The 20,508-nt window shown below is 46.6% G+C and overlaps 1 protein-coding gene across 1 annotated transcript; it reads left to right on the top strand.

Annotated features, from left to right (window-relative positions):
* The first annotated feature begins 15,971 nt into the window (after positions 1-15,971).
* Positions 15,972-18,676, top strand: LOC147963630 (UNC93-like protein 1). The gene is made up of 2 exons (XM_087531115.1): positions 15,972-17,263; positions 18,146-18,676. The coding sequence occupies exons 1-2, from the start codon at positions 16,095-16,097 to the stop codon at positions 18,366-18,368; spliced, it is 1,392 nt and encodes a 463-aa protein (XP_087387241.1). The 5' UTR covers positions 15,972-16,094; the 3' UTR covers positions 18,369-18,676.
* Positions 18,677-20,508: the final 1,832 nt, after the last annotated feature.

Genomic DNA, 20,508 nt, shown 5'->3' with positions numbered 1-20,508 from the left:
CCACTAAGTCCTTGAGCTGTTTAGTTCATGATGCCATATGTTCGTGTTGTTTCCTAGTGATCCGTGCCTCTTTTGAGGATGGTCAATAAGGATGTTTTGTTAACCTTGTAGTGCTCTATCCATCCATGCCTTTGTTTGCAATTATGGAGCACCCTAGCTTGAGTTAACCGAGCTCTACTTTTGCTACTTTGTGAATCTGGGCAGATCGTCTACTTGTTTGCGATTTTGCCGATGTTGTTGTAGTTGATCCGTGCATGCTATGCCATTGTTATTGCCATGTATAGCTTGTATTTTGTGCCTTCTTGATGGATGTATGCTTGCCTTGGCATGACTTGCACCGTAGTGAGAGCATTGAGCTCGTAAACATGCCCACGTGAGTTATGTTTCAGCATGTGTCGGTTTTCACTAAGTCTGAAAACTGATTATGTTTTTGCTATGTTCATGTGCTTGTTAGTATATTTTCCGATCCCTTTTGGCTCAAGGACACTAAGGGACTTTTGTTAAGCTATTTGAGTAGCTCCATGCCATGTCTTACTTTGTCATGTTCAGCTCCTGTAGCATATAGTTTTGTTGCTCCGAAGAGTGCTATCTGATCTGAGATTCCAGACAAGTGTTAATTTCACCAAGTCTGAGATCTGTTTACCGTTTGCACTTTTGCCATGCTTGTTTGAACCTGTTAATGGATGAATTGGCCGTAGCTCAGTGCTAGACTTTTGTTAAGCATCATGAATGCATCCCTGCCATGTATTTTTATGCCATGTTTGAGTGTTGTAGCATGTTTATCTCATTGCATTTAGATGACTACTTGCTGTAAATCGAAGACCGGTGTCATATTTGAATCGCTTGCCATTTCCAAACCGTAACTCCGATTCCGGCGTTCTTTATATCGTTTTCAAGCGATTTCATCTCACCTTTCCAGTGGCACACTTGGATTTCCAAGGTGAGGCCAGGCTCATGCATTCCTTGTCATATCATGCATATGCATCGCATACCACATCCCGCATATCATACCATGTTCATGCATGGGTTGTTTACTATGTTGTGTGCTTCTTTCCGGTGTTTGCTTCTTCGGGTTGGTTCCGGTAACTTCGCGTTGTGAGGACCCGTTCGTCTACGTCCGTTTATCTTTTTCATGGACTCGTTTTTCTTCCTTGCGGGATTTCAGGCAAGATGATCATACCCTCGAAATCACTACTATCTTTGCTTTGCTAGTTGCTCGCTCTTTTGCTATGCCTATGCTGCGATACCTACCACTTGCTTATCATGCCTCCCATATTGTTGAACCAAGCCTCTAACCCACCTTGTCCTAGCAAACCGTTGTTTGGCTATGTTACCGCTTTGCTCAGCTCCTCTTATAGCGTTGTTAGTTGCAGGTGAAGATTGAAGTTTTGTTCCTTGTTGGAACATGGAGATGTTGTTCCTTGTTGGAACATGTTTACTTGTTGGGATATCACAATATATCTTATTTAATTAATGCATCTATATACTTGGTAAAGGGTGGAAGGCTCGGCCTTATGCCTGGTGTTTTGTTCCACTCTTGCCGCCCTAGTTTCCCTCATATCGGTGTTATGTTCCCGGATTTTGCGTCCCTTACGCGGTTGGGTTATAATGGGAACCCCTTGGCAGTTCGCTTTGAATAAAACTCCTCCAGCAAGGCCCAACCTTGGTTTTACCATTCGCCACCTAGCCTTTTTCCCTTGGGAGTCGCGCATCCCGAGGGTCATCTTATTTTAACCCCCCCGGGCCAGTGCTTGTCTAAGTGTTGGTCCAACCCAGAGCACCGTGCGGGGCCGTCCCTTGGCAACTTGGGTTACGTTGGCTCCCGTACGCTTAGCTTATCCGGTGTGCCCTGAGAACGAGATATGTGCAGCTCCTATCGGGATGTCGGCGCATCGGGTGGTCTTGCTGGACTTGTTTTACCATTGTCGAGGATGTCTTGGAGTACCGGGATACCGAGTCTGATCAGAATGTCTCGGGAGGAGGTCTATTCCTTCGTTGACCGTGAGAGCTTGTGATGGGCTAAGTTGGGACACCCCTGCAGGGATTTGAACTTTCGAAAGCCGTGCCCGCGGTTATGGGCAGATGGGAATTTGTTAATGTCCGGTTGTAGAAAACCTGAACTTGACCTTAATTAAAATGCATCAACCGCGTGTGTAACCGTGATGGTCTCTTTCTGGCGGAGTCCGGGAATTGAACACGGTTGTTGGAGTTATGCTTTACGTAGGTTGCTATAGGATCACTTCTTGATCATAGTTTCTCGACCGCGCTTTGCCTTCTCTTCTCGCTCTCTTTTGCGAATATGTTAGCCACCATATATGCTAGTCGCTTGCTGCAGATCCACCTCATACTTTTACCTTACCCATAAGCTTAAATAGTCTTGATCGCGAGGGTGCGAGATTGCTGAGTCCCTGTGGCTCACAGATACTTCCAAAACCAGCTTGCAGGTGCCGATGAGTCCGTGCAGATGACGCAACCTAGCTCAGGAGGAGCTCGTTGAAGATCTTGTCCCTTTGTGTTGTTTCGTTCTAGTTGATCAGTAGTGGAGCCCAGTTGGGGTCGATCGGGGACCGTGTCGCATTTGGGGTTCTTCTTTTATTTTGGTTCCGTAGTCGGACCTTGATTGTATTTGGATGTTGTAATGCTTTATTCATGTAATTATGTGAAGTGGCGTTTGTAAGCCAACTATGTATCTCTTTCCCTTATGTATTACATGGGTTGTGTGAAGATTACCTCACTTGCGACATTGCTTTCAATGCGGTTATGCATCTAAGTCGTGCTTCGACACGTGGGAGATATAGCCGCGTCGAGGGCGTTACACGACGGTTCTGCACTAGAGGGGCCAAAGTTCTCCTCATGATCATCAGTAGCAGCCTCACCCTCGGTCCCATGGCAGCATCAGCAGCATCAGCAGACGGACCCCCTGTGGCAGCAGTAGCAGATGGACCCCCTGTGTGAGGCACTGTCCAGTTGTCCTTCTTCCTCAGACGCTTGATCTCATGAGACACCAAGTCTCCAGTCTCTAGCAACACTCCGGGATAAGTCTGTGCCCAGGCCCTCTCAATGAGCCTCATGATGAATGGACCATAGATAGGACACTTGCGCTCAGACACGACAGATAGAAGTTCAGACCACATGACATGAGAGATATCCAGGCTCTCTCCAGTGCTTGCTTCCTTCTCATGCTGACAGAAAAGGAGCATGTCCACGAGGTAAGAGTGGACTATATCCAGATTCCCGATCCATGGGAAGAGAGTCTCATGGAATATGCGATGAAGAATGTCCAGATACGGAGACAGCTCATAGGTCTTCTTCTCAGTTACTGGGTGAACCTTCACAGTGCAGTAGGGCCAAAGGGCTTGCTTGTGGGTGGATGTAGCATTGCGGTGAGGACGGAAACCGACAGGAGTCTCAAGCCCGGTATCCACCACATCAAGTAACTCCATGAAAGCCTTCCACTTGACAGAAAGCAGCTTGCCATTGGTCATCCATGTCAGAGTCATGTCGACATCCGTCCCAAGATGGATGGTGGCATAGAATTGAGCTACCAAATCCGCATCAAAATCCTTGTTGAATTGCATGATCCTGAGAATGTTCAGCTGAGTGCACATCTGAAGAGCTTCGCCAAAGTACTCTGGGTCCTTTTCCATAGCATCAGTATCAATGGAGCGAACATCAACAAAAAGATTCTTCTTGGCCTTGATCACATCAAAGTAGATGGCAAACTGAAAACGGTTCCAGAACGGGCGGTTGACCAAAGTGGGTTCTTGGGCCACCACATAGGGGTTGCGGCGACGCTTCTCCCAAAACTCCTTGTTGGTCATCTCAGTCACAGTCTTCCCTTTGGGTTTGTGGGCGGCCCGCTTCGATTGCTGAGGAGGTGGAGGAACACTTGCAGATGCACTTGCTGGAGGCGGTTGGGTGCTCGAGGAACCACCGGCTGGCTCAGAGGTATGGTAGCGTTTGGATGTGGCACGCCCGGGGTTGATACGGTGACCTTGCTGCTCGGAAGGGTCATCACCTGGAGCCAAACACAAGAACACGCAAAACAACCAGAAAGAACGAGCATAAGCCAACAAACTCAACAAAAGATCAAGGTAAGGCAGGAAAAAGATGGAAATTGGCATGCAGCGGTAGTACCATGACCTGCCCGCGGTAGTACCGCCCCAGAGGGAGCGGTAGTACCGCTCTAGGTCAAGCGGTAGTACCGCTCCAAGAGAGCGGTAGTACCGCTTGAGGCGGAGAAACAGCAGTTTCTTAGCACGAGGCGGTGAAACAGCGGGTTCCTACTACCGTGGTCAGATCCGGCACTACCGGCCTACCAAATTCAAAAATAATCCTACCAAACTCTAATCGAGATAGTCTAGTTGCTTTCTCCAACCAACTCAAGCCTAGATTTAGCCAAAAATCTAGAGATGCAACCACCATTGCCCCTAAGAAACAAGAACTGAAAAGGAGACAAAACGAAAGAAGGAACGAGGGCAATACCGGCATCCATGGCAAGAGGACGTGGTGGGGATCGACTCCACCAAAGGAAATGGAGAGGGACGCCCCGGAGACGGAGATTCGCCGGAGCCCTCCCGCGGCGAGTGGAGGCTGGAGAGAGAGGAAGAGAAAAGAGGGGCGAAGTGAATGGGTATGGGGGAGAAGAAACCTCCCCCTGCCCCCGACTTAACCCCTGTTCTCGTCCCCCAGTGGTAGTACCGTGCTGGGGGGCGGTAGTACCACTTACGAGCGGTAGTACCGCGCACCACCAGTGGTAGTACCACCCAGCACGCCACGGCAACTAAACAGACACGGCTTTAGCTCGACGAAACGACAAAGACGGCAAACACACCAGCAAACGACCAAGACACACCTCTTCACAAGAGGGCGGTGGCCGAGGCCACCTATGTTTGAGTCAAAAGGTATGGCACCGCGAAGATTTTAACCTTGGGCCCATGACCAAAACTCGTCTTTTAAGCACAAGTGCCATCAACAATGGCTAAAGTGAAAGACTTGATCAATTTATGCATAATGGGGGGAGGGAGAGTTCATTGAGAGAACAACACTCCCCCTATGTCCATGCCTACACCTAAACTAGACAACAAATTGAGCGTGGTAGGGTGTGCACGGGTTCAAGCCACATTGCTCGAATCAATGATATTTAGCTCATGCCTTAACTCGCGAAATCTTGCTTCACCAAGGGCTTCGTGAAAATATCTGCAAGGTTGTCATGAGTGTTGACATAGTTGAGCTCGATCTCTCCTCGCCTAATGTGATCCCAGATGAAGTGATACCGAATCTCAATATGCTTCGTCTTGAAGTGTTGCACTGGGTTGAGAGAAATCTTGATGGCACTTTCATTGTCACACCAAAGAGGCACTTTGTCACAAGTGACACCGTAATCCTTTAAAGTTTGCCTCATCCATAGAAGTTGTGCACAACAACTACCGGCGGCAACATACTCTGCCTCAGTGGACGAGAGAGACACACAACTTTGCTTTTTGGAAGACCAACTTACCAAAGAGCAACCAAGGAATTGGCACCCTCCGGAAGTGGACTTCCTATCCACTTTGTCTCCCGCCCAATCGGAATCCGAGTACTCTACAAGCTTGAAGTTTGATCCTCTTGGGTACCATAAGCCAAAGTTTTGGGTATGAGCCAAATATCGAAAGATTCGTTTGACCGCCACATAGTGACTTTCCTTAGGTGCGGCTTGAAACCGTGCATAAATTCCCACACTCAACATGATTTCCGGTCTAGATGCACAAAGGTAAAGCAAGGAACCAATCATGGAACAATATACCTTTTGATCCACCACTTTACCATTTGGATCTAAGTCAAGTTGGCACTTGGTGGGCATTAGAGTGGAGGCCGGCTTGACGTCACTTAGCTTGAATCTCTTGAGCATGTCTTGGGTGTATTTGGATTGATTGATAAAGGTTCCTTCTCTTCTTTGCTTCACTTCGAACCCTAGAAAGAACTTCAACTCTCCCATGGAGGACATCTCGAACTTTGAGGTCATGAGAGTGGCAAATTCCTCATTGAAAGCTTTGTTAGGAGAACCAAAGATAATATCATCAACATATAATTGGCACACAAACAACTCCCCTTTGACCTTCTTAGTAAAAAGAGTGGGGTCGATTAGCCCAACTTCAAAACCACGGTCTTGTAACAACTCGGTAAGGTGGTAATACCACGCACGTGGGGCTTGTTTAAGGCCATAGAGTGCCTTATCGAGTTGATACCCATGATCGGGAAAGTAGGGATCCTCGAACCCGGGGGGTTGCTTGACGTAAACCAATTCATTAATGGGACCATTAAGAAAAGCACTCTTCACATCCATTTGTTGTAACTTAAAGTTATGATGAGAAGGATATGTAATCAACATGCGAATGGATTCAAGACGAGCAACGGGAGCAAAGGTTTCACCGTAGTCGATACCCTCGACTTGGGAGTAGCCTTGTGCTACCAAACGAGCCTTGTTGCGAATGATAATCCCATGGGCATCTTGCTTGTTCTTGAATATCCACTTGGTTCCAATGACATTATGGTTCCCCGTTGGCCTTGGCACCAATCTCCACACTTTGTTGCGCTCGAAGTTGTTGAGTTCTTCGTGCATGGCATTGAGCCAATCCGGATCTTCTAGCGCCTCATAGACCTTGTGGGGTTCCACACAAGAGACAAACGCGTGATGCTCACAATAATTTGCTAATTGTCTATGAGTGCTTACCCCCTTTCTTAAGCTTCCAAGCACATTCGTCATGAGATGATCCTTGGTGGAGAGCTTGGAAGCAACCTTGGCGGCACGACGCTCTAATTCCTCCTCGGTGGTGCGTTGAGGAGCGGTTACTTGATCATCTTGAGCGCCGTCATGAACTTGTTCTTGATCTTGAACTTGCTCGGGAGAGAGAACTTGACCTTGGGCATCACTTGGTGTGTCACCACCGTCTTGAGTATGATCTTGCCCTTGGTCTTGTTCATGAGGTTGAGGGCCTTCACTTTGTTCTTCGGAAGCGTGTGGGCCTTGGGTTGGTGATGGCTCCACTTGAGTGGAGCATTGTCCTTCTCCTTCGGCCACAAGGGGTTCGTCAATGGGTAGGATGAAACCAACACCCATTCTTCTTATGGCTTGAGGAGGAATTTCATCACCTACATCACAAGTGCCACTTTGCTCCACTTGGGAGCCGTTATTCTCATCAAACTCCACGTTACACGTCTCCTCAATAAGTCCCGTGGATTTATTGAGGACACGGTAAGCATGAGAGTTTGTAGCATAACCAACAAATATGCCATCATAAGCTCTAGCCTCAAATTTAGACAACCGAACACCTTTCTTGAGAATGAAACACTTACACCTGAATACCCGGAAGTACTTGAGGTTGGGCTTGTTACTGGTGAGTATCTCATATGGGGTCTTGTTCAAGCCCTTGCAGAGGTAGAGCCGATTGGATGCATGACACGCGGTGTTGATGGCTTCGGCCCAAAAGTTTAATGGAGACTTGAACTCCGCCATCATGGTCCTTGCCGCATCCATCAACGTCCGGTTCTTCCTCTCCGCAACACCGTTTTGTTGAGGGGTGTATGGTGCGGAATATTGATGCTTGATTCCCTCATCACTAAGAAATTCATCCAAGGTGTAGTTCTTGAACTCGGTTCCGTTGTCACTTCTTATTGTCAAGATCTTTGCATTGTGTTGACGTTGTGCTTCATTTGCAAAGTCAATGACGGTTTGTTGGGTCTCGCTCTTCCTCTTGAAGAAATACACCCATGTGTACCTTGAGTAGTCATCCACAATCACCAAGCAATACTTCCTACCTCCAAGACTATCGAAGGATGGGGGCCCAAAAAGATCCATGTGAAGGAGCTCCAAGGGCCTCTTTGAATAAATGATAGTCGTGGGAGGGTGAGCCTTCTCATGTAGATTTCCTTCGATACAGGCACTGCAAGCACGATCTTTAACAAAACTAACATTCATTAGTCCACGGACATGGTCCCCCTTGAGAAGACTTTGCAAAGATCGCATATTGACATGGGCTAAACGGCGATGCCAAAGCCATCCCACATCAACTTTAGCCATTAGGCATGTCGTGGTCTTAGTGGGTCGCTCCAAAAAGTTAATCACATATAGACCATTCTCGACATGCCCAACAAAAGCTACTTTAAGAGTCTTGCTCCACAAGAGGGCCACGGTATCGATATCAAAGAAAGTGGCAAAGCCCATGATTGCAAGTTGACGAACGGAAAGTAAATTGTATGCAAGGGACTCAACAAGCATGACCTTCTCGATCGTGAGATCATGAGAGATGACCACCTTGCCAAGTCCCAATACCTTAGAGGATGAGGCGTCACCCCACTCGACATTGGTGGGCATAGATGGAACTTTGTGCACATCCACCACCAAGTCCTTGCTTCCGGTCATATGATTTGTAGCTCCGCTATCGAGCAACCATGATCCACCACCGGAAGCAAACACCTACAAGAGATCAATGCTTGGTTTTAGGTACCCATTTTGTGATGGGTCCTTTGATGTTAGTAACAAGGGTCTTAGGAACCCAAATAGACCATTCAATATACTCATGAAGAGAACCAACAAATTTAGCATAAACATGCCCATCACTAGCACGGCATAACACATAAGAAGGATTAAAATCACCGGCTTTGTTGGGAGGGGTGACATTGCCCTTCTTGACATTTTTCTTCCTCTTCTCCTCGGGGACACTCTCTCCCTCCCTCACAAAGGTTTGCATGAGGGGAGGAGGTCGTTTGGTCTTGTCATTCTTCTTCTTGTTTTTGGAGTCGGGCACGTACCCAACCCCTTCCTTGGACACACCTCCCTTTTGGTTGATCAAGAGATCGTTGAGGTTCTTCTTGCCTTGTATGCAAGTCGCAAGACCTCTCTCAAGTTGCTCCTTCAACTTAACATTTTCCTCAACAAGATGTATATGCTCACAACACGGGTTAGTAGCATTTGCATTATCAATTAAAACCATATGAGGAAAAGTTGCTTTCTCCTTAGTTAGCTTCACTTGGAGTTGATCATGAGACTCCTTGAGACTGTTGGGGAACGTAGTAATTTCAAAAAAATTCCTACACACACGCAAGATCATGGTGATGCATAGCAACGAGAGGGGGAGTATGATCTACATACCTAGTAGATCGACAACGGAAGCGTTTGGTTGATGTAGTCGTACGTCTCCACGATCCGACCGATCAAGCACCGAAACTATGACACCTCCGAGTTCTAGCACACGTTCAGCTCGATGACGATCCCCGGACTCCGATCCAGCAAAGTGTCGAGGAAGAGTTCCGTCAGCATGACGGCGTGGTGACAATCTTGACGTACTACTGCTGCAGGGCTTCGCCTAAGCACCGCTACAATATTATCAAGGACTATGGTGGCTAGGGGCGCCGCACACGGCTAAGGAATAGATCACGTGGATCAACTTGTGTGTCTCTGGGGTGCCCCTGCCTCCGTATATAAAGGACTAAAGGGGGAGGAGGAGGCCGGCCAAGGAGGGCACGCCAGGAGAGTCCTACTCCCTCTGGGAGTAGGATTCCCCCCCCCCCCCAATCCTAGTTGGAATAGGATTCGCGGAGGGGGAAAAAGAGAGAGAGGGGCCGGCCCCCTCTCCTTGTCCTATTCGGACTAAGGGAGGGGAGGGGCGCGCGGCCCATGTAGGGCTGCCTCTTCTCTTTTCCACTAAGGCCCATCGTGGCCCATTTAGCTCCCGGGGGGTTCCGGTAACCTCCCGGTACTCCGGTAAAATACGCCAACCCAACATTTACCTTTGGAGACACCTGTAGAGCACCTTTATAATCACCCATTTACGTTGTGACGTTTGGTAGTACACAAAGTGTTCCTCCGGCAAACGGGAGTTGCATAATCTCATAGTCATAGGAACATGTATAAGTCATGAAGAAAGCAATAGCAACATACTAAACGATCGGGTGCTAAGCTAATGGAATGGGTCATGTCAATCAGATCATTCACCTAATGATGTGATCCCGTTAATCAAATAACAACTCTTTTGTTTATGGTTAGGAAACATAACCATCTTCGATTAACGAGCTAGTTAAGTAGAGGCATACTAGTGACACTTTGTTTGTCTATGTATTCACACAAGTATTATGTTTCCGGTTAATACAATTCTAGCATGAATAATAAACATTTATCATGATATAAGGAAATAAATAATAACTTTATTATTGCCTCTAGGGCATATTTCCTTCAGAGACTAGAGTGAATACCCTTCAAGGCCTTGTGGGCCTTGTCAAGTATATCAAACTCCTCTTTGAGTCTAGCAAGATCAACTCCGAGTTTGGCCTTGTCAGAATTTAGCATACGAGAAACCATGAGGGCATGATCATAATCTTTCTTTAACTTAGCATGATCAACGTTGTGTGACTCCTCAAGAGCCAAATGAAGACCATGCTCTTCCTCAAGAGCATTGGAAAGATCCGAAATCCCATCGGCATAGTCACGACTATGCCCTTCCATCTTAGAGATGGTGTCTTCGTGAGCCTCGATCAAGTCATTGGCCTCACCAAGTTGTTCCAAGAGAGCAACAAAGTGCTTCTTGGATTTTCCCTTGAGTTTGCCCATAAAGGCCTCAAACTCGTTAGCCTCCACATTAGCTCCCTCAAGTTCATTAATGCTATCCGTTTGGGAAGGATGATTAATGATCGTAGTTTTGATGTTGGAGGTTACCTTGTTGGTGGCTTTAGCCATGAGGCACTTGGCGGTGATGCTCTCGTTGGGTGAGTCGAAGAGAGACACCCGTGACGTTGTTGCAATGGCAACGGAGGCCATGGCAACCGACTCATCATCTTCATCATCGTCATCATCCTCATTGTACTCTTCTTGCACAACCAAAGCCTTGGGAGGAGTCTTCTTGGTGAAGTTGTTCTTGTTGGGGAACGACTTGACCTTGTCCTTTCGGATCAGTTTGCCACCATTGTCTTCCCTCTTCTCATACGTGCATTCCGCAACGAAATGACTCATGTTGCCGCAGTTGTAGCAAGTCCTTACACGTTTCTTGCCCCTTGTGCCACTCGAGTTGTTTTTGCTAAAGTTGGGCCTCGAGTTTTTCTTGCTCCAAAATTGCCTTGAAGCAACTGCCATGTGTTCATGATATGCATACTTCGTATCTTCGGGGTTGCTCTCCTCTTCTTCCTCTTCTTATTCTTCCACGGTGAGCTTGGCCTTCAAAGCAAGGTTAGGCTTCTTTGCCCATTGAGAACGGAGCACCGCATTGTCGGCGGTCTTGTCCAAAATGTTCATGGCCACAAACTCATCCAACACTTTGCTTGAGGTCAAAGTGTGGAAGTCCGGTCTTTGACGAATGACGGAGGACATGGCCTTGTGGTAGGGCATCATTGCCTTGAGGAATTTGCGCTTGATCCAATTGTCATCCGTGTCCTTGCTCCCGTGATCTCGTAGTGAGACCGCGAGTTCGGTTACTCTCCGATAAAGCTCACGAGGTTCTTCATCTTCCTTCATTGCAAACTCATCGGCCTCATCTTGTATCACTTCATAGTTGGAGCGTTGAATGCTTGTGCTTCCTCGGTAGAGAGACACGACACAATGCCATGCATCTTTGGCCAAGGCGAAGGGACGAAGATGAGGTAGGTCTTCAGGTGGAATTGCATCTTGAATGATGAAGAGAGCATTCTCATTGAATTGATTCTCCGCGGCTTCTCGAGGAGTGAAGTTGCTTGGATCATGTGGATAGAAACCTTCTTCAATGATCCTCCAAAGGTTAGTGTTCACATGATTTAGATGACGTTTAAAGCGGTAAACCCAAGATCAAAATCCTCATTTTTCACAATCTTAGGGGGAGGACCGACATGATTCAAATGAGTGGAGGGAACCGGTCCACCATAAACAAGTGGTGGTTCCACATGGGCAAAGATGCTGGTGCCATTCTTGCCACTAGAAGAAGGAGCCTTTTCACTACTAGCTTCCCCCTTGTCGGGGATAGCATCCGACACCTTGTTGGCGGGATCACCCACTTTCAACGGTGCGGTGGATAGTTTAAGCCCCTCAAGAAATTTAGTAAACATGCTTTCAACTTCGGTCGTCATGGAGGTTTTCAATGTCTCCAAGGCCACATTGAACTCCTCACGAGAGACCGAAGTTCCCCCATCTCCCGTAGACGAGATCGGATTCACACCGGAGTGTTCCTCCACACCGTCTACGGTATCAACCATACTCTTTGGACGGTAAAGTCCTTAATAAAGAGATGAGGCTCTGATACCAATTGAAAGGATCGATATGGTTGACTAGAGGGGGGTGAATAGGCAACTACCAATTTTTAGCTTTTTTTCCCAAATTAAACTTTGCATCAAAGTAGGTTGTCTAGATGTGCAACTAGGTGAGCAACCTATATGATGCAATAACAACAAGCATACAAGCAAGCAAGGGTAGAAACACTAAAGAGCTTGCACAAGTAAAGGTAAGAGATAACCAAGAGTGGATCCAGTGAAGACGAGGATGTGTTACCGAAGTTCCTTCCTTTTGAGGGGAAGTACGTCTCTGTTGGAGCGGTGTGGAGGCACAATGCTCCCCAAGAAGCCACTAAGGCCACCGTATTCTCCTCACGCCCTCACACAATGCGAGATGCCGTGATTCCACTATTGGTGCCCTTGAAGGCGGCGACCGAACCTTTATAAACAAGGTTGGGGCAATCTCCACAACTTAATCAGAGGCTCCCAACAAGACCACGAAGCTTCACCACAATGGAATATGGCTCCGAGGTGACCTCAACCGTCTAGGGTTCTCAAACACCCAAGAGTAACAAGATCCGCTAGGGATGAGTGGGGGAATCGAAAATCCCTTGGTGGAAGTGTAGATCGGAGCCTTCTCAACCACTCCCGAGCAAATCAACAAGTTTGATTGGCTAGGGAGATAGATCGGGCAAAATGAAGCTTGGAGTATTTAATGGAGCTTGAGCAATAAATGGAGCTTGGGGAAGGAAGAGATAGGTGAGAAGGAAGAAGGGGACTCCCTTTTATAGTGGGGGCAACAATCTCGTTGCCCCCCAACAACCAGCCCCGCACAGGGCGGTACTACCGCTGAGAAGGGGCGGTACTACCGCCAGGCGACGGTACTGCCGCGCCAGCCAGCGGTACTGCCGCGCTGAGGAGACTTAGTAGGGAACGGACCCAAATGCGGTACTACCACAGTGGTAGGGCGGTACTACCACTCCTAGAACGGTACTACCGTCACTACAACCGTGACTAGTGCCGCAAAACCCGACACGAGAAAAAGACCTCTCAAATCGAGGCGGTAGGAGCCAGACTACCCAGCGGTACTACGGCAGTGGGGTCAAGGGCGGTAGTACCGCTGTGGAGTGGTATTGCCGCTTGTGACCCTTCGGCCGTAGTACCGCAGGCAGTGCGGTACTACCGCTGGGGCGCAAGAGAGAGAGAAGGGATCTCTCAAATATGCTGAGGACAAGGCGGAGGTGCCAGGCCCCCAGCGGTACTACTGCTGTGGAGCCAAGGCGGTACTACCGCTGCGGACCGGTACTGCCGCTTGGCTCCTCAGCGGTACTACCACTGGGTGCGCGGTACTACCGCTTAGACCCAGACAGGACAAGGAAGAGAGGAGAGATCTCTTCAATGGAAAGGAAATGCTCGGAGGGTGAGGAAACTGATGTGTACGTGATGATTCCACCCATGCAAAACCCCAGAGGACCCCCTCTTGATAGTACGGTGCCCTCTACGCACCTAGTCCACCGAGAAAGAAACGAAAGAGCTACACCGTCTTGAAATACACTCCGAGGGGAAGAAGGTGTCTCGTGCCAGGGGAGAATCTGTGAATTATTCAAAGCACAAGATTAGTCCGCAAACATGTTGTTTGTCATCAATCACCAAAACTACCTTGAGAGAGATATGCCGTAACACAAGCTCACGACCACATTTCACCAAATAACATCTGACAAGTAACATGTCAATATAAATCTGTAGGGTATATGTATAAGGCTATACCCGTGCCCTACCCATGACTTAAGGGGTAGGGTATGAGTACTATCCATGGGTATAAAATTGTATCCATACCCTATCCATATGGGTACGGTATCCGCGGATACCCGTACCCATGGGTAAAATTGCCATCCATAGACTCAAGCGATGCAAAATAGCACATGTGGGTGGCTCTCGTGCTGCAATTAGGTGTGAGCTCCTGCAGGCTGGGCGCACCCTATAGGTGAGTTTTCATGTGTTCTGCTTTAATCTCCCTTTAATATCGCTTAACTTCTAATCTACACAACGGTGCTCCGATTGATAAGGTCTACACGAAAAAGATCCACACCGATGTTGTGGTTCCATTTAGACGATTGGTTCGTAATTTCGTCGACCGTAAATGCTCAATTTTGTGTTCATATTTGGAGCTATTTTGGACGAATTTCTTCAAACTTGCCGTGCACGGTTGACTGTTTAAAATTTTCTTTGACCACTAGCTTCATCACGACATTTCAAACGACTTTCATGCTGTATGTTATCTGTTTTGATGACTGTAGATGAGTAGATCTACATCTTTCTGGTATACTATAGGAATGCATGTTTGTGGTCTATTTTAAGGAGACTTCTTAATCTCTTTTGGTCCCTTCCAATCTACTACACAATGTTGCTCTGATTCGAGATAAGTTCTACAAGAAAAGATGCACATCGATGTCGTGGTTCCATTCATACGGTCGGTTTATAGTTTCGTTGACCGTATATATTTAATTTCTTATTCATGTTTGGAGAAATTTTGGGTGATTTCGCCAAATTCGGCATGCACGGTCGACCGTTTGAAATTCCCTTTTACTAGAAGCTTCATCTCAATGTTTCACATGACTTTTATACGTTTTCTGTTTCAACGATCATAGACGAGTATATGTGTATCTTCCTATTATACTGTACTAAGGTGGTTATGTGATGATTTATGGTTTAGACAAAATTCAGAGTGGCTTCTTTCTGTTCTCATTGATCATCGTCAACCTTGTTGGATGGGTGCAATGTTGTGCTCGGCACCGCTTCCGGCCTCGTTCCTCTCGGTCTCCTTGCCCGTGACCTACTACACTGATGTCGCCATCGCAAGCACGTTGTCAAGGAACTCTACTACAACTTTGTGTGTCATGTATAGTTGTTAACTCTTAATCACATTAACCTATGCAACGAAACACCGTGTAGTTGCATCAGTCCAACCAATGCAAACAACCAAACGCCATTGAAAATTGCTCCCCTAATGCTGGGAGCCTACATACAGGCATCCAAACCATGTGCAAATGATGGTTTTTTACCTGTTTTTTCCTAGCCAGGTCCAACTAGGACAAGTATGTAAAGCGTCCAAAAACAATGTTGGCGACCAAACGTGCCCATAATGTGTGGCGAGAAGGAGAAGTGAAAACCAAAGGGTTCTCCTACTTGGACTTCAATTTGTCATATTGTACTGGGCAGAAAGAATTTCTTTCATAAAATGCATAAGGTAAAATATCTCCTCTTCCTGTCAACATGGACGGTCTTACATTGTATGTAGACGAAATAAATGCTATATGTCATCTTCAAGAGTTCCCACTTGGATGTCGCCCTACTGTAGTTGTCAGGAAGAATACATTTGACAAGGACATTAGATTCTCTGAAATCTTCTGTGAATTCATTTGGCTGTAAATTTAGCAACCCTCTAAATATTCCAATGCAACAACTTGACCAAGAATAATAATTCTAGATGCCTCATCATCCTAGCATAATCTTTTTTTTCGCGGGAAATATGGTAAATTGGTAGACCTGTGTTGAGTCCAAACTTAGTCAAGTACACCCTATTCATTTTATCCTGTCTTTATCTATACTTTTCTTCCCTCGTGCTTCTATTCGTCTCTCTCTCTCTCTCTCTCTCTCTCTCTCTCTCTCTCTCTCTCTCTCTCTCTCTCTCTCTCTCTCTGACAAATTACAAAGCATCTTGGTACGATTCAGAAATAATAATATTGGCACAATTCTTGGCAGCCTGTTCTGTTTACAAGCCCACATATATTACTACTATAACCGTACGTACGTACGTGCCCTTTAGCTTGGGCAGAGGATAGTGTTTATCAACATTGGTGGCTCGCAGAGTACTCAACCTGCCCGATATGCAGATGCTGCACCTGGAGGTGGCCGAGGAGGGGAAGCGGTCAGCTCCGGCTAAGCGCGGGCTTCTCCGCTACAACTCGCCGCTGGCGCAGGTGTTCCTAACTGGCCTCGTGTGCTTCTGCTGCTGTGGCATGTTCAATGCGCTCTCGGGCCTCGGCGGTGCCGGCCAGCTTGACCACACCGTCGCCGACGACGCCAACACCAGCCTCTACGCCTGCTTCACCGTATTCGGCATCCTGGGCGTTGCGGCCAACAACATCCTCGGCCCACGTACCACCCTCCTCCTCGGCGCCCTCACTTACCCACTCTATGACGCCTCCTTTCTCTACTACAACCACCGTCGCTCTGTGGGCTTCCCCATTGCCGCGGGAGCCATCCTCGGCGCTGGCTGTGGGTTCCTCTGGGCCGCCCAAGGCGCAATCATAACCGCCTATCCGCCGCCAAACCGCCGCGGCACCTATATCTCCCTCTTCTTGTGCCTCTACAACCTGGGAGGTGTCTTCGGGGGCCTTTTCCCCTTCTCATTCAACTACCACCGTGGCAGCGAAGCCGCCAGCGTCAACGACGGCACCTACATCGCGTACATGGCCTTCATGCTCCTCGGCGCCGCGCTCACACTTCTCATCCTACCACCCAGCAAGATCGTCCGTGACGACGGGAGTAAGGTGGCAGGGGTCGCCTACTCCTCCCCGGCCACAGAAGGCGCGGAAATCATTAAGCTCTTTGGCAACTGGAAGATGCTTCTCGTGCTCCCCGCGGTGTGGGACAGCAACTTCTTCTACACCTACCAGTTTAACAACGTCAATGGCGTCCTCTTTACGCTCCGTACCAAGGGCCTCAACAATGTCTTCTACTGGGGCGCACGCATGATCGGCTCCGCTGCCAGTGGCTACTTCCTCGACTTTGGGTTCACCAGCCGCCGGAAGAGGGGCCTCGTCGGGATCGCCCTCGCCGCCACGCTAAGCACCGTCATCTGGGGAGGAGGCCTGGCCAACCAACTCAGGTACAAGGACGGCAAGTGGGATGACCTCATCGATTTCAAGGACGGACGCCGTTATGCTGGTCCATTTCTGCTTTTCTTCAGCTACGGGCTGCTGGACGCCATGTTCCAGAGTCTCATCTACTGGATCATCGGCGCCCTCACTGACGATTCACAGGTCCTCAGCAGGTAAAAAATTCTATCTCAAGTTTAGTTCATAATGCTATTTTTCCATCGGGAGAATGGAAACCAATATTCGGTGGAAATCGATGAAAACCATGTGAAAACGATGTCTTGAAGTTTCGGAAAAATCTAAAAAAACAGGGGTTAAGGTTTTTAACTTCGGAAACAAAATAATTCCGGACCTCACCGAAATACGTGAAATTTCGGATATTTCAGCAATTATTTCGGATTTTGAGATTTCAAATTTTACTTAATTGTAATAAATTATAACATAATTTAAATTTTAGTTTAAAATCATTTTGAATATACCTCAAAATTTCGGTGTTAAAAATATTTCGGACGCCACTGAAATATGTGACATTTTGGAAATTTCATTGAAATTTCCTTGAAATTCTTAACCCTTGTTAAGAAGGTGATGTTCTATTGTCATGCAAAAGTTTAAGCTCGAACACCTTATGGGGTGTGTGCTACGGAAAAACAAAATCAGCTCCGAGTAGTGCCGAACAGTAACGTCACTATTCATGGCTGAATTTATCTTTTTCATATCTCGCACTCCGTCATGTGTTTTAACTTGAAACTTCTCATGACAATAAAACATCCTCCTCTTGATATCCCACATTTTTTCCAGATTTTTTAGAAATTTTTAAACATGGTTTTCAGGAAGTTTTCTTTGAATGTTGGTTCCCGTATGATATTCTGGTAGCTTGAGATAGATTGTTACTTCTGAATTCTGGTCGCAAAAGGATTCTGACAAAAAAATATAGAGAATTTGAGAATAAAGCTAGTACTTATCTAGCTAGCTTTTCCTCAAAAGATTATTCTCCTAGAGATCAGTTGTCTTTTCTCTTATTCGCATTGCATATGAACCACTCTTGAGCTCTTGTGCAGGTATTGCGGGTTCTACAATGCTGTTCAGAGTGCAGGGGCGGCTGTTGCATGGCAAGTCGACAGGCACAAGGCACCCCTGATTTCCCAGCTGATTGTGAACTGGGTGCTCATGACTGTCAGCTATCCTTTGCTTGCCCTACTGGTCTTCTTGGCTGTAAAGGATGAGGACAGTTCAGTTTCCTTGGACGAGCAGGGTGGCCAAGACGTTGTCTGCACCAATTAGCTACAGCTTTCAGTTAGTAATTAAATTTTGCAGCGCCATTCAGTACTCACTCTTCAGTACCGTGTTTGCACCTCGAAATAACGGAACTGCCACTATAGAAAAAACACATGTCGCCGTGTATTCTATGTAAGCCGACCCTAAAAACACGGGTGCTCGGCTTATATGTGTGTAAACCAAGTTGGAAATAAATAACCCATGGCAAAAAAAATCTCAGTTAGCATGTCCGTAAACCGAGAAGTGATAGGAAAAGATCTCGGCTTACGCAAAATTCTCAGCATATAATAATAAAAACATCTTGGCTTACGTTGGTTTTCCGGCAACCCTCCTTGCCACGTGGCCGCTGTCGACGTGCTTAACCGCTAGCATGAGGGCCGTCAATATAAGCCGAGTACGAGTGTGGTTTTCTACACCCTGGCTCGGTGCACCCTGCTACACTCCGGAAAAAAAACGTAGCAAAGCATTTCAAAATACTATAAAACTTTGCAGGAATGATTATAAATAAATGATATAGGTTCTTGCAAAGTTTGATGGTCAAATGACATCCGAAAACCTCTGTACAAAAAATACTCAAAATATAAAAGAATTGTTCAGAGCTCCTTGGATGTCATTTGATCACCAAGCTTTGCAAGCATTTGTCAAATTTATTTATAATCATTCCCACAAACTTTCAGATTTTTACAAAATGTTGCCATTTTTCTGGCAGGGGTGTACCGGGGATGCACCAAGCTGGGGCTCAGCCACTAATTTCCCAAGCCGATTACACTCTTTCGGTGCTCGGCTTATGTTTTTATTTTTTCTAATGGAAAACCCTCCCTTATAAGATGAATGTGTGTGTTTTTACACCCGGCTTATGTTTGCATTATATATATCGTGGCCACACACGCATGCCCCCTTCGTCTTCGCACGCGCGTGCGGCGACACTATGTTAACTTGCCACGCTGCCGCCCTCTTCTTCCATGAGCGCACCGCCGCCTGCGACCCTCTTCATCTCCGCCGTTTGTCACAGCAGCAGCCGCCAGCTCTTCATCTCCCACACAGTCGGTTGCCTGCACCACTACCGACATCATCGTACGCAACTGCCGCCAACCACCAGACGCAGCCGCGACTGCCACCGACAATCGCCAGCGCCAACCACCCGCCGTCCTTGAAATGTTATATGGATGTTTGTGTGTGGATACAAAATAGCTAGCTATATATGGATGCTATCCAGATAGGTAGATATTAGGGGGGTTAGGATCGATGATTGATATAAATTATGATAAATTTTTGTATGGATGTGATAATGCATGTGGATGCAATTGGGGATTGATGATTGATATAGCTAGTAATTGAAATTTGATACAGATATATATGATGGATTGTATAAATAATATATATGGATGCGTGAGCTTGATTTTTTAGCAATATTGAAAAAAAATTGATATGGATGATATATCTTTTCTTTTTCTTTTTCTTCATGTATGATAGCATTTTATAATTTGTATAGATACTATAGTTCAATAAATCATTGTGCATTGTAGATTAGCAATATTGATAACAAAATAAAATAAAATGGAAGAGAAATAAATGAAAAAAGGAAAAGAAGTTAGTACTAAAATTTTGTTATGTTAGAATGAAATATGCATGTATTCAAATATTTTGAAATGCTATATCTTTTATATGCATGATTTGTAGTGTTACAAGTTTTATAGTATGTTTTTCATTTAATAAGTATTTCTTAATTAATTTAATATATTTTTACAGATGGATGGCAGTAGGGGATGGAACGGGCTCATTGAGGTGTTAGCGTTTGGCGACGTTCTGTTGGCCAAGATGAAGATCACTTCCTGATATGACACCTCAAAGAAACCGAATTATAACGTGTATTTTGAGCTCACTGATTCCAAAGTACGAGCGGGACCAGATCACGGCAGCCTCTGGTGGTGATACGGCGGTCAGTGCGATGGAGGTCCTCCTATGGTGTATCAACAAGGGGCATGAATGGGATGAGGACCTGGTACACAAGTATGAAGACTACCGCTCTGTTATGCCTGCCAATGAGGTCCTGTATGTGGCATGGACTGACCCGGTGGTGTTGCCGAGCACAAGCATGGAAAATCTCATCTATATTGGCGAAGACAGAATGCACATCCCCGGACCA

The sequence above is a fragment of the Triticum urartu genome, chromosome 6A (assembly GCF_056163025.1).
Source record: "Triticum urartu cultivar PI428250 chromosome 6A, HENAU_Tu73, whole genome shotgun sequence".
Lineage (NCBI taxonomy): Eukaryota > Viridiplantae > Streptophyta > Magnoliopsida > Poales > Poaceae > Triticum > Triticum urartu.
The sequence above is the reverse complement of the archived record's forward strand: the minus strand, read 5'-3'. Positions and strand labels throughout refer to the sequence as shown.

Excerpts from the sequence above, each read along its gene's own strand:
- LOC147963630 (XM_087531115.1), top strand. The coding sequence starts at position 16,095 with ATGCAGATGCTGCACCTGGAGGTGGCCGAGGAGGGGAAGCGGTCAGCT. Across the intron at positions 17,264-18,145 it reads GATTCACAGGTCCTCAGCAG|GTATTGCGGGTTCTACAATG; the intron begins GTAAAAAATTCT and ends GCTCTTGTGCAG.